At 55.3% G+C, this 12,265-nt stretch overlaps 1 protein-coding gene across 1 annotated transcript in view; it reads right to left on the reverse strand.

Annotated features, from left to right (window-relative positions):
- The window catches only part of LOC138520679 (uncharacterized), a 135,302-nt gene that overhangs the window by 16,870 nt on the left and 106,167 nt on the right, over positions 1 to 12,265 (reverse strand). Inside the window, exon 9 of the mRNA XM_069632952.1 lies at positions 5,649 to 5,750. Within this exon, the coding sequence (XP_069489053.1) occupies positions 5,649 to 5,750 (102 nt within the window). The remainder of the gene's footprint in view (positions 1 to 5,648; positions 5,751 to 12,265) is intronic.

Consider the following 12,265-nt stretch of genomic DNA (forward strand, 5'->3'; position numbering starts at 1 on the left):
AATATTTGCAGTCAAAACGACCACACACCAAAAAGAAAAATCAGTCAAATCGACCACCGGCAAATACATTCGGTCAAACTACCCCAATCTGTGAAAACTACTGTACTTGGATCTAGAACTCTGGAAATATGGGCAAGCTACAATGACTGGCTACTCTACAGGGATAACACTATACTGCTGAACTCCACACCTGAAAAATGAAAGGGTCATTATAACTGTGATATCCTACTGCTGTAGTCTAAAAATGGAAAAGGACGCTGCAACTATGATATCAAACCACTGTTGTCTAACCCACTGAGGAGATCTACTGTGGACTAAAGGGTGCTTCATGTATGACCTCATCGTCATACTGCTGTAATCTACACCTATGAAATAAAAGGGCTGCAACTATTGTTGCCCATGCTGCTGTAATCTACACCAGCGACATAAAGGGGTGCTAAAAATACGACCTCACACTGCTGTAATCTATTCCTGTGGAATTAAGAGAGCTAGAGCTGATATCCGGCTGCTGTAACCTTCCCCTTTGAAATGAAAGGCTTTCTCCAGACATGGTGTCGTGCTGCTGTAATCTACACCTATGAAATAAAGGGGATGCTACAAATGTGAGCCCAACCTACCATATCCTTTAACCGCGAAATTAAAAGACTGCTATAGGTGAGTCAACATGTCACTGTGCTCCTGTTCCAGCCACAGGAGAGTGTGGTTAATTGCAGTGCATTCCAGTTCTGAATTTGGGGTGTGCATTGAAATGTGCAGAAATGCCCCCTTATTTGCGCAAATGCGCACAGGTGCATACGATTATTCGGAGGCCATTTTGCAACAGCGGGCACGTTTTCTGCTGGTAATTCAGAGGATATGCTCGTGTCTGCCTTCATTTGCACCAAAAATACTTTTGGGAACCTGGCCCTAGATATCCTACAGACTTGCTGGTCCTATATGACTTCTCTGCTGAGGTGCTGTTTGTGTGTGCTGCTCCTGTGTCTGGTTCTTGCTGGGCCTGTCTGTCTTTCCTGCTAGGCTGCAGTTCATGTGTATTGCCCCTGACTCTGGTTCTTGCTGGGCCTGTCTGTCTTTCCTGCTGGGCTGCTGTTCATATGTACTTCTCCTGTCACTGGTTCTTGCTGGGCCTGTCTGTCTTTCCTGCTTGGCTGCTGTTCATGTGTATTCCTCCTGTCTCTGGTTCCTGCCAGACATGTCTGTCTTTCCTGCTGGGCTGCTGTTCATATGTACTTCTCCTGTCTCTGGTTCTTGCTGGGCCTGTCTGTCTTTCCTGCTGGGCTGCTCCTGTCTCGGGTTCTTGCAGGACTGCTGACCATGTCTGTCTTTCGTGCTGGGCTGCTGTTCATGTGTACTGCTCCTGTCTCTGGTTCTTGCAGGACTGCTGGTCACGTCTGTCTTTCCTGCAGGGCTGCTGTTTAGGTGTCATGCTCCTGTCTCTGGTTCTTACAGAACTGCTGGGTGTGTCCGTCTTTCCAGCTGGGCTGCTATTCAAGTGTGCTGCTCCTGTGTCTCGTTCTTGCAGGACTGATGGGCATGTCTGTCTTTCCTGCTGGGCTGCTATTCAGGTGTGCTGCTTCTGTCTCTGGTTCTGGCAGGACTGAATGGCGTGTCTGTCTTTCTTGCCGGGCTGCTTTTCAGGTGTGCTGCTTCTGTCAGTTTGTCCTGCTTTAGCTGCTGGTCAGGTGTGATGCCCCTCTCTCTGGTTCTTGGGGTACTGCTGGTCATGGCTGTTTGTCCTTCTTTAGCTGCTGGTCAGGTGGGCTGCTCCTGTCTCTGGCACTTGCAGGACTGCTTGTCATTGCTCTTTGCCCTGTTTTAGCTGCTGGTCAGGTGTGATGCTCCTGTCTTTGGTTCTTGCTTCGTGTCTGTCTTTCCTGCTGAGGTGCTGTTCAGGTGTGCTGCTCCTGTCTCTGGTACTTGTAGTGCTGCTTGTCATTGCTCTTTGCCCTGTTTTAGCTGCTGATCAGGTATGCTGGTCCTGCCTCTGGTTCTTGCAGTACTGCTTATCATGACTGTTTGTCCTGCTTTAGCTGCTGGTCAGGTGTGATGCCCCTCTCTCTGGTTCTTGCAGTACTGCTGGTCATGGCTGTTTGTCCTGCTTTAGCTGCTGGTCAGGTGTGCTGGTCCTGCCTCTGGTTCTTGCAGTACTGCTTATCATGGCTGTTTGTCCTGCTTTAGCTGCTAGTCAGGTTTGCTGCTCTTGTCTGTGGTACTTGCAGTACTCCTGGTCAAGTCTGTTTGTCCTGCTTTAGCTGCTGGGCAGGTGGGCTGCTCCTGTCTCTGGTACTTGCAGGACTGCTTGTCATTGCTGTTGTCCTGCTTTAGCTGCTGGTCAGGTGTGATGCCCCCCTCTCTGGTTCTTGCAGTACTGCTTTTCATGGCTGTTTTTTCTGCTTTAGCTGCTGGTCAGGTGGGCTGTTCCTGTCTCTGGTACTTGCAGGACTGCTGGTCATGGCTGTTTGTCCTGCTTTAGCTGCTGGTCGAGTGTGCTGCTCCTGCCTCTGGTATTTGCAATACTGCTTGTCATGGCTGTTTGTCCTGCTTTAGCTGCTGGTCAGGTGTGATGCTCCTGTCTGTGGTTCTTGCTTCGTGTCTGTCTTTCCTGCTGAGGTGCTGTTCAGGTGTGCTGCTCCTGTCTCTGGTACTTGCAGTGCTGCTTGTCATTGCTGTTTGCCCTGTTTTAGCTGCTGGTCAGGTATGCTGGTCCTGCCCCTGGTTCTTGGAGTACTGCTTATCATGACTGTTTGTCCTGCTTTAGCTGCTGGTCAGGTGTGATGCCCCTCTCTCTGGTTCTTGGAGTACTGCTTATCATGACTGTTTGTCCTGCTTTAGCTGCTAGTCAGGTTTGCTGCTCCTGTCTGTGGTACTTGCAGTACTGCTGGTCATGTCTGTTTGTCCTGCTTTAGCTGCTGGTCAGGTGGGCTGCTCCTGTCTCTGGTACTTGCAGGACTGCTTGTCATTGCTGTTGTCCTGCTTTAGCTGCTGGTCAGGTGTGATGCCCCCCTCTCTGGTTCTTGCAATACTGCTTTTCATGGCTGTTTGTTCTGCTTTAGCTGCTGGTCAGGAGGCTGCTCCTGTCTCTGGTACTTGCAGGACTGCTTGTCATTGCTACTGTCCTGCTTTAGCTGCTGGTCAGGTGTGATGCCCCTCTCTCTGGTACTTGCAGGACTGCTGGTCATGGCTGTTTGTCCTGCTTTAGCTGCTGGTCGAGTGTGCTGCTCCTGCCTCTGGTACTTGCAATACTGCTTGTCATGGCTGTTTGTCCTGCTTTAGCTGCTGGTCAGGTGTGATGCTCCTGTCTGTGGTTCTTGCTTCGTGTCTGTCTTTCCTGCTGAGGTGCTGTTCAGGTGTGCTGCTTACCATGGCTGTTTGTCCTGCTTTAGCTGCTGATCAGGTGTGCTGGTCATGCCTCTGGTTCTTGCAGTACTGCTTATCATGACTGTTTGTCCTGCTTTAGCTGCTGGTCAGGTTTGCTGCTCCTCTCTGTGGTACTTGCAGTGCTGCTGGTCATGTCTGTTTGTCCTGCTTTAGCTGCTGGTCAGGTGGGCTGCTCCTGTCTCTGGTACTTGCGGGACTGCTTGTCATTGCTGTTGTCCTGCTTTAGCTGCCGGTCAGGTGTGATGCCCCTCTCTCTGGTACTTGCAGGACTGCTTGTCATTGCTGTTGTCCTGCTTTAGCTGCTGGTCAGGTGTGATGCCCCTCTCTCTGGTACTTGCAGGACTGCTGGTCATGGCTGTTTGTCCTGCTTTAGCTGCTGGTCAGGTGTACTGCTCCTGCCTCTGGTACTTGCAGTACTGCTTATCATGGCTGTGTGTCCTGCTTTAGCTGTTGGTCAGGAGTAATGCCCCTGCATCTGGTCCGTGCACTTTGGTAGACCGTTCCTGTCTCTCTTGTGTCTTGCCGCTTCTCTCGCACTGGCCGCCCACGCTCTCATCTTCCTTGTAGTGAGAGACGTGGTGTGTGTGGGGCAAGCAGGGTGGGGCGAGCATGGTGAGGCAAGCAAGGTGCAGGAACATTTAAAGGCGATGCTGCACTGCTGTTCTTGTTTGCTTTTCCCACATAACAGTTCTTTGATTTGCAGTTCGACTTCAGGGGTGGCTTGTCCATAATGGGCAACAGGTGACCAACCGCCCCCCCATTATGGACGAGCAATGCCAACACAGTGAAGGCACCGAGGCTTCCCCCAGCTGCAGCAGGCAGCCGGGGAGGCGTTCCTGGGATGGCTTTCGACTGTATTGAGAAATTGCATCGCACCTTCCCAGGGCCTCTAAATGGTGCAGGAGTGCCCCCTACTGAGCACATTCATCCCTGCAGTACCCCAGCGCGCGTGTCCAATGGGCCATACAAGGCTGGGGGCGTTTTTGTTCCCCTGCCCCGGAAGGGATCCTGGAAAGTATCGGGTAACCCCAGTTTTGCTAGATATGGACTTCAGCATTCGGCAGGGTTTGGACTGATTTTCCTTTAGAAGTGTCAGTCATCCTTCGTCCGGTGGCTGTGCAGACAGGGTCTTCACAAGTCACCCCATGGACCTGGACCCATGGAGGGGAGTCACCGTGCTACAGTGGGGTGCACACACAGTTTCTGTGCCCTTTCTGGGGATACAGTGGTATCTCTCGAATATGGAGGGCCACTGACACACATTGCAAATAATGTAGAGCATGACCCTTTGCTAGTGTGCAACACCTGGGAATTACATGGAAAGCCCGGTCATTAAAGTGGGCCCATCTTGCATCAGTAATAAAGAGTAAAACTGCCCCTGTGGGTATTAGCATACTTGATCGAAAAACATTTGACCTTTTCGATTTGACCGAATTCTTTTGATTTTGTTTTGGTCAAATAAAATAAAATAAATATATGGGAAGGGGTAAGGTTAAGGTGGAGGGATGTGTGACGATAGAAGGCCTCTGCAGCACCATCTCTTGAGTGGACCTCCCAATGGAGAGATGGTCTACTACTTTGCCACTGCCAGCACCCATTGAAAAAGGAAGTGAACATTTCAACAGAATGTTGGGTTCCGACGTGGGTGGTGGATGGTCCCGATGCATCCTCACTGAGGCTTCAACGCTCTGAAGTTGGACCTCAATGCAAGACGCACCGGCTCAGTTCCCAGGTCTGCTGATTGGTCCTTGAGTGTGGAGCTCGTATGGAGCGGTTTGGGCCTATTTGACCTAAAACATTTGACCTAATCATATTTGATCGAATATATTTGACCTTTTTTAGGTCTAAAATGCAGGGAGAAACCCCCCGCAACCCTGCCACTTCCCCCCAACCTAATCTATACCCTTAACCACCCCCATATATATATTTAATTAAGTGTTACCGAAAGAAAAGTCCCAAAAATTCGATCAAATGTTTTAGATCAAATGTTTTAGGTCAATTATGATAATACTGTATAAAGATGGTTTATGGTCTTTCCATCTAATGCATTTTTTATTTATTTTTTTGAGGTCCCCCAACCCTTGTTTTTTACACTTTATAATGCACCTAAACAAAAATTAACCCTTTACCCCCCCCCCCCCCCCACACCCCCCCAAATGCATTAGATGCAAAGTTTTTAGATGGAAAAAATGTGATGGAATGGCATTAGATGGAAAGACCAGATACTTATGAAGGTACCTCAATGGTTCACACGCTGCCTGCGTACTTACTGAAGAAGTGGAGGACAACCACCTTTTCTTCGCTGTTCACATATCTCATGAGGAGGCAGTGCCCGCAGGCCGGGAAGAATGCCAGGTGTCCGGTGGTATTGCCTAGGAAGGAAGAGGGACGTTATCTTATTGCACTTATGTAGAGGGCCTTCTGGCATTAGTATGCCCGCTTGGCACGCGCAGGAAAGCAGACAGTCAAAAGACAGCACGGACGCTGTGCTTTCAGGTGGATGCCAAGCAGGTCAGCTGGGGTTGCTGTGGGCAAGCATCTTTCTGGGAGGATGTGTGCGTTGCCAGGTGACGGCCTCAGGGGGTTGGGCTGGTTCATGCTGGCAGGTCACCTGGCTCTCTGGGCGTCCTAACTGTAGTAATATGTCGCATGCATAACTTAACTTCACACACACACACACACACTGCCTAAAGATTGATACCCAGCATGGCATAACATGGCATAGCACTCCACGAATGGGGAGAACCTTGCGCTTAAGAGAGGAGGGGGTTGTAGCACAGGGGAGAGTGCAAGGTGGTGTCAGTGAGTGTGAGGCTCATGAGGCTGTAGCAAAGGTAGAGTGCAGGGTGGTGTCAGTGAGTGTGGATCCCATAAGGCTGTAGCACAGAGGAGAGTGCAGGGTGGTGTCAGTGAGTGTGGGACCCATAAGGCTGTAGCACAGAGGAGAGTGCAGGTTGGTGTCAGTGAGTGTGGGGCCCATAAGGCTGTAGCACATGGGAGAGTGCAGGGTGGTGTCAGTGAGTGTGGGACCCATAAGGCTGTAGCACAGAGGAGAGTGCAGGGTGGTGTCAGTGAGTGTGTGACTCATGAGACAGTAGCACTGGGGAGAGTGCAGGATGGTGTCAGTGAGTGTGGGTCTCATGAGGCTGTAGCACAGGGGAGAGTGCAGGGTGGTGTCAGTGAGTGTGGGGCACATGAGGCTGTAGCACTGGGGAGAGTTCAGGGTGGTGTCAGTGAGTGTGGGGCTCATGAAGCTGTAGCACAGGGGAGAGTGCCAGGTGGTGTCAGTGAGTGTAGGGCCCGTGAGGCTGTAGCACAGGGGAGAGTGCAGGGTGGTGTCAGTGAGTGTGGGGGTCATGAGGCTGTAGTTCAGGGGAGAGTGCAGGGTGGTGTCAGTGAGTGTGGGACCCATGAGGCTGTAGCACAGGGGGGAGTGCAGGGTAGTGTCAGTGAGTGTGGGACTCGTGAGGCTGTAGTACAGGGGAGAGTGTAGGGTGGTGTCAGTGAGCATGGGACCCATGAGGCTGTAGCACAGGGGAGAGTGCAGGGTGTTGTCAGTGAGTGTGGGGATCATGAGGCTGTAGCACAGGGGAGCGCGCAGGGTGGTGTCAGTGAGTGTGCGACCCGTGAGGCTGTAGCACCGGGGAGAGTGCGTGGTGGTGTCAGTGAGTGTGGGACCGATAAGGCTGTAGCACAGGGCAGAGTGCAGGGTGGTATCAGCGAGTGTGGGGCCCATAAAGATGTAGCACTTGGGAGAGTGCAGGCTGGTGTCAGTGAGTGTGGGACACATACGGCTGTAGCACTGGGGAGAGTGCAGGGTGGAGTCTGTGAATGTGGAACCCATGAGGCTGTAGCACAAGGGAGAGTGCAGGGTGTTGTCAGTGAGTGTGGGACCCATGAGGCTGTAGCACAGGGGGAGTGCAGGGTGGTGTCAGTGAGTGTGGGGCTCATGAGGCTGTAGCACAGGGGAGAGTGCATGGTGGTGTCAGCGAGCGTGGGACCCATAGGGCTGTAGCACAGGGGAGAGTGCAGGGTGGTGTCAGTGAGTGTGGGACTCATGAGGCTGCAGCACAAGGGACAGTGCAGGGTGGTGTCAGTGAGTGTGGGACCCATGAGGCTGTAGCACAGGGGAGAGTGCAGGGTGGTGTCAGCGAGTGTGGGACCCATAAGGCTGTAGCACTGGGGAGAGTGCAGGGTGGTGTCAGCGAGTGTGGGACCCATAAGGCTGTAGCACTGGGGAGAGTGCAGGGTGGAGTCAGTGAGTGTGGGACCCATGAGGCTGTAGCACAGGGGAGAGTGCAGGGTGGAGTCAGTGAGTGTGGGACCCATGAGGCTGTAGCACAGCGGGGAGTGCAGGGTGGTGTCAGCGAGTGTGGGGCTCATGAGGCTGTAGCACAAGGGAGAGTGCAGGGTGGTATCAGTGAGCGTGGGACCCATGAGGCTGTAGCACAGGGGAGAGTGCAGGGTGGTGTCAGGGAGTGTGGGGCTCATGGGGCTGTAGCACAGGGGAGCGTGCAGGGTGGTGTCAGTGAGTGTGGGACTCATGAGGCTGCAGCATAAGGGAGAGTGCAGGGTGGTGTCAGTGAGTGTGGGACCCGTGAGGCTGTAGCACAGTGGAGAGTGCAGGGTGGTGTAAGTGAGGGTGGGACCCATGAGGCTGTAGCACAGGGGAGAGTGCAGGGTGGTGTCCGCGAGTGTGGGACCCATAAGGCTGTAGCACTGGGGAGAGTGTAGGGTGGAGTCAGTGAGTGTGGGACCCATGAGGCTGTAGCACAGGGGAGAGTGCAGGGTGGTGTCAGTGAGTGTGGGACCCATAAGGCTGTAGCACAGGGGAGAGTGCAGGGTGGTGTCTCTGCGTGTGGGACCCATAAGGCTGTAGCACAGGGGAGAGTGCAGGGTGATGTCAGTGAGTGTGGGGCACATGAGGCTGTAGCACTGGGGAGAGTGCAGGGTGGTGCCAGTGAGTGTGAGGCCCATGAGCTGTAGTGCAGGAGAGAGTACAGGGTGGTGTCAGTGAGTGTGGGGCTCATGAGGCTGCAGCACAGGGGAGAGTGCAGGCTGGTGTCAGTGAGTGTGGGGCTCATGAGGCTGCAGCACAGAGGAGAGTGCAGGGTGGTGTCAGTGAGTGTGGGGCTCATGAGGCTGCAGCACAGGGGAGAGTACAGGGTGGTGTCAGTGAGTGTGGGGCTCATGAGGCTGCAGCACAGGGGAGAGTACAGGGTGGTGCCAGTGAGTGTGGGACCCATACGGCTGTAGCGCCGGGGAGAGTGCAGGGTGGTGTCAGTGCGTGTGGGACCCATAAGGCTATAGCATAGGGGAGAGTGCAAGGTGGTGTCATGGGCTGTAGCACCAGGGAGAGTGCAGGGTGATGTCAGAGAGAGTGCGACCCATGAGGCTGTAGCGCAGGGGAGAATGCAGGGTGGTGTCAGTGAGTGTGGGGCTCATGCGGTGGTAGTACAGGGGAGAGTGCGGGGTGGTGTCAGTGAGTGTGGGGCCCATAAGGCTGCAGCACAGGGGAGAGTACAGGGTGGTGTCAGTGAGTGTGGGGCTCATGAGGCTGTAGTACCGGGGAGAGTGCAGGGTGGTGTCAGTGAATGTGGGTCTCATGAGGCTGTAGCACAGGGGAGAGTGCAGGGTGGTGTCAGTGAGTGTGGGGCTCATAAGGCTGTAGCACATGGGAGAGTGCAGGGTGGTGTCAGTGAGTGTGGGACCCATACGGCTGTAGCACAGGGGAGAGTGCGGGGTGATGTCAGTGAGGGTGGAACCCATGAGGCTGCAGCACAGGAGTGAGTGCAGGGTGATGTCAGCGAGTTTGGGACCCATGAGGCTGTAGCACAGGGGAGAGTGCAGGGTGGTGTCAGTGAGTGTGGGTCTCATGAGGCTGTAGCACAGGGGAGAGTGCAGGGTGGTGTCAGTGAGTGTGGGGCTCATGAGGCTATAGCACAGGGGAGAGTGCAGGGTGATGTCAGAGAGGGTGGGACCCACGAGGCTGTAGCACAGGGGAGAGGGAAGGGTGATGTCAGCGAGGGTGGGACCCACGAGGCTGTAGCACAGGGGAGAGGGAAGGGTGATGTCAGTGAGTGTGGGACCCATAAGGCTGTAGCACAGGGGAGAGTGCAGGGTGGTGTCTCTGCGTGTGGGACCCATAAGGCTGTAGCACAGGGGAGAGTGCAGGGTGATGTCAGTGAGTGTGGGGCACATGAGGCTGTAGCACTGGGGAGAGTGCAGGGTGGTGCCAGTGAGTGTGAGGCCCATGAGCTGTAGTGCAGGAGAGAGTACAGGGTGGTGTCAGTGAGTGTGGGGCTCATGAGGCTGCAGCACAGGGGAGAGTGCAGGCTGGTGTCAGTGAGTGTGGGGCTCATGAGGCTGCAGCACAGAGGAGAGTGCAGGGTGGTGTCAGTGAGTGTGGGGCTCATGAGGCTGCAGCACAGGGGAGAGTACAGGGTGGTGTCAGTGAGTGTGGGGCTCATGAGGCTGCAGCACAGGGGAGAGTACAGGGTGGTGCCAGTGAGTGTGGGACCCATACGGCTGTAGCGCCGGGGAGAGTGCAGGGTGGTGTCAGTGCGTGTGGGACCCATAAGGCTATAGCATAGGGGAGAGTGCAAGGTGGTGTCATGGGCTGTAGCACCAGGGAGAGTGCGACCCATGAGGCTGTAGCGCAGGGGAGAATGCAGGGTGGTGTCAGTGAGTGTGGGGCTCATGCGGTGGTAGTACAGGGGAGAGTGCGGGGTGGTGTCAGTGAGTGTGGGGCCCATAAGGCTGCAGCACAGGGGAGAGTACAGGGTGGTGTCAGTGAGTGTGGGGCTCATGAGGCTGTAGTACCGGGGAGAGTGCAGGGTGGTGTCAGTGAATGTGGGTCTCATGAGGCTGTAGCACAGGGGAGAGTGCAGGGTGGTGTCAGTGAGTGTGGGGCTCATAAGGCTGTAGCACATGGGAGAGTGCAGGGTGGTGTCAGTGAGTGTGGGACCCATACGGCTGTAGCACAGGGGAGAGTGCGGGGTGATGTCAGTGAGGGTGGAACCCATGAGGCTGCAGCACAGGAGTGAGTGCAGGGTGATGTCAGCGAGTTTGGGACCCATGAGGCTGTAGCACAGGGGAGAGTGCAGGGTGGTGTCAGTGAGTGTGGGTCTCATGAGGCTGTAGCACAGGGGAGAGTGCAGGGTGGTGTCAGTGAGTGTGGGGCTCATGAGGCTATAGCACAGGGGAGAGTGCAGGGTGATGTCAGAGAGGGTGGGACCCACGAGGCTGTAGCACAGGGGAGAGGGAAGGGTGATGTCAGCGAGGGTGGGACCCATGAGGCTGTAGCACAGGGGAGAGAGCAGGGAGGTGTCAGTGAGTGTGGGGCTCGTGAGGCTGTAGCACAGGGGAGAGTGCAGGGTGAAGTCAGAGAGGGTGGGACCCATGAGGCTGTAGCACAGGGGAGAGTGCAGGGTGATGTCAGAGAGGGTGGGACCCATGAGGCTGTATCACAGGGGAGAGTGCAGGTTGGTGTCAGTGAGTGTGGGGCCCCTAAGGCTGTAGCACATGGGAGAGTGCAGGGTGCTGTCAGTGAGTGTGGGGCACATGAGGCTGTAGCACAGGGGAGAGTGCGGGGTGAGGTCAGTGAGGGTGGAACCCATGAGGCTGTAGCACAGGGGAGAGTGCAGGGTGGTGTCAGTGAGTGTGGGGATCATGAGGCTGTAGCACAGGGGAGGGTGCAGGGTGGTGTTAGTGAGTGTGGGACTCATGAGGCTGCAGCACAAGGGAGAGTGCAGGATGGTGTCAGTGAGTTTGGGTCCCGTGAAGCAGTAGCACAGGGGATAGTGCAGGGTGGTGTAAGCGAGGGTGGGACCCATGAGGCTGTAGCACAGGGGAGAGTGTAGGGTGGTGTCAGCGAGTGTGGGACCCATGAGGCTGTAGCACTGGGGAGAGTGCAGGGTGGAGTCAGCGAGTGTGGGACCCATGAGGCTGTAGCACAGGGGAGAGTGCAGGGTGGTGTCAGTGAGTGTGGGACCCATGAGGCTGTAGCACAGGGGGGAGTGCAGGGTGGTGTCAGCGAGTGTGGGGCTCATGAGGCTGTAGCACAGGGGAGAGTGCAGGGTGGTGTCAGTGAGCGTGGGACCCATGAGGCTGTAGCACAGGGGAGAGTGCAGGGTGGTGTCAGTGTGTGTGGGGATCATGAGGCTGTAGCACAGGGGAGCGTGCAGGGTGGTGTCAGTGAGTGTGGGACCCGTGAGGCTGTAGCACAGGGGAGAGTGCAGGGTGGTGTAAGCGAGGGTGGGACCCATGAGGCTGTAGCACAGGGGAGAGTGCAGGGTGGTGTCAGTGAGTGTGGGGCTCATGAGGCTGTAGCACAGGGGAGAGTGCAGGGTGATGTCAGAGAGGGTGGGACCCATGAGGCTGTAGCACAAGGGAGAGTGCAGGGTGGTATCAGTGAGCGTGGGACCCATGAGGCTGTAGCACAGGGGAGAGTGCAGGGTGGTGTCAGCGAGTGTGGGGCTCATGAGGCTGTAGCACAGGGGAGCGTGCAGGGTGGTGTCAGCGAGTGTGGGACTCATGAGGCTGCAGCACAAGGGAGAGTGCAGGGTGGTGTCAGTGAGTGTGGGACCCGTGAGGCTGTAGCACAGGGGAGAGTGCAGGGTGGTGTAAGTGAGGGTGGGACCCATGAGGCTGTAGCACAGGGGAGAGTGCAGGGTGGTGTCAGCGAGTGTGGCACCCATAAGGCTGTAGCACTGGGGAGAGTGCAGGGTGGAGTCAGTGAGATTGGGACCCATGAGGCTGTAACACTGGGGAGAGTGCAGGGTGGTGTCAGTGAGTGTGGGACCCATAAGGCTGTAGCACAGGGGAGAGTGCAGGGTGGTGTCTCTGCGTGTGGGACCCATAAGGCTGTAGCACAGGGGAGAGTGCA

Source organism: Ambystoma mexicanum, chromosome 13 (assembly GCF_040938575.1).
Source record: "Ambystoma mexicanum isolate Mex_15411 chromosome 13, UKY_AmexF1_1, whole genome shotgun sequence".
NCBI classification, from domain to species: Eukaryota; Metazoa; Chordata; class Amphibia; order Caudata; family Ambystomatidae; genus Ambystoma; species Ambystoma mexicanum.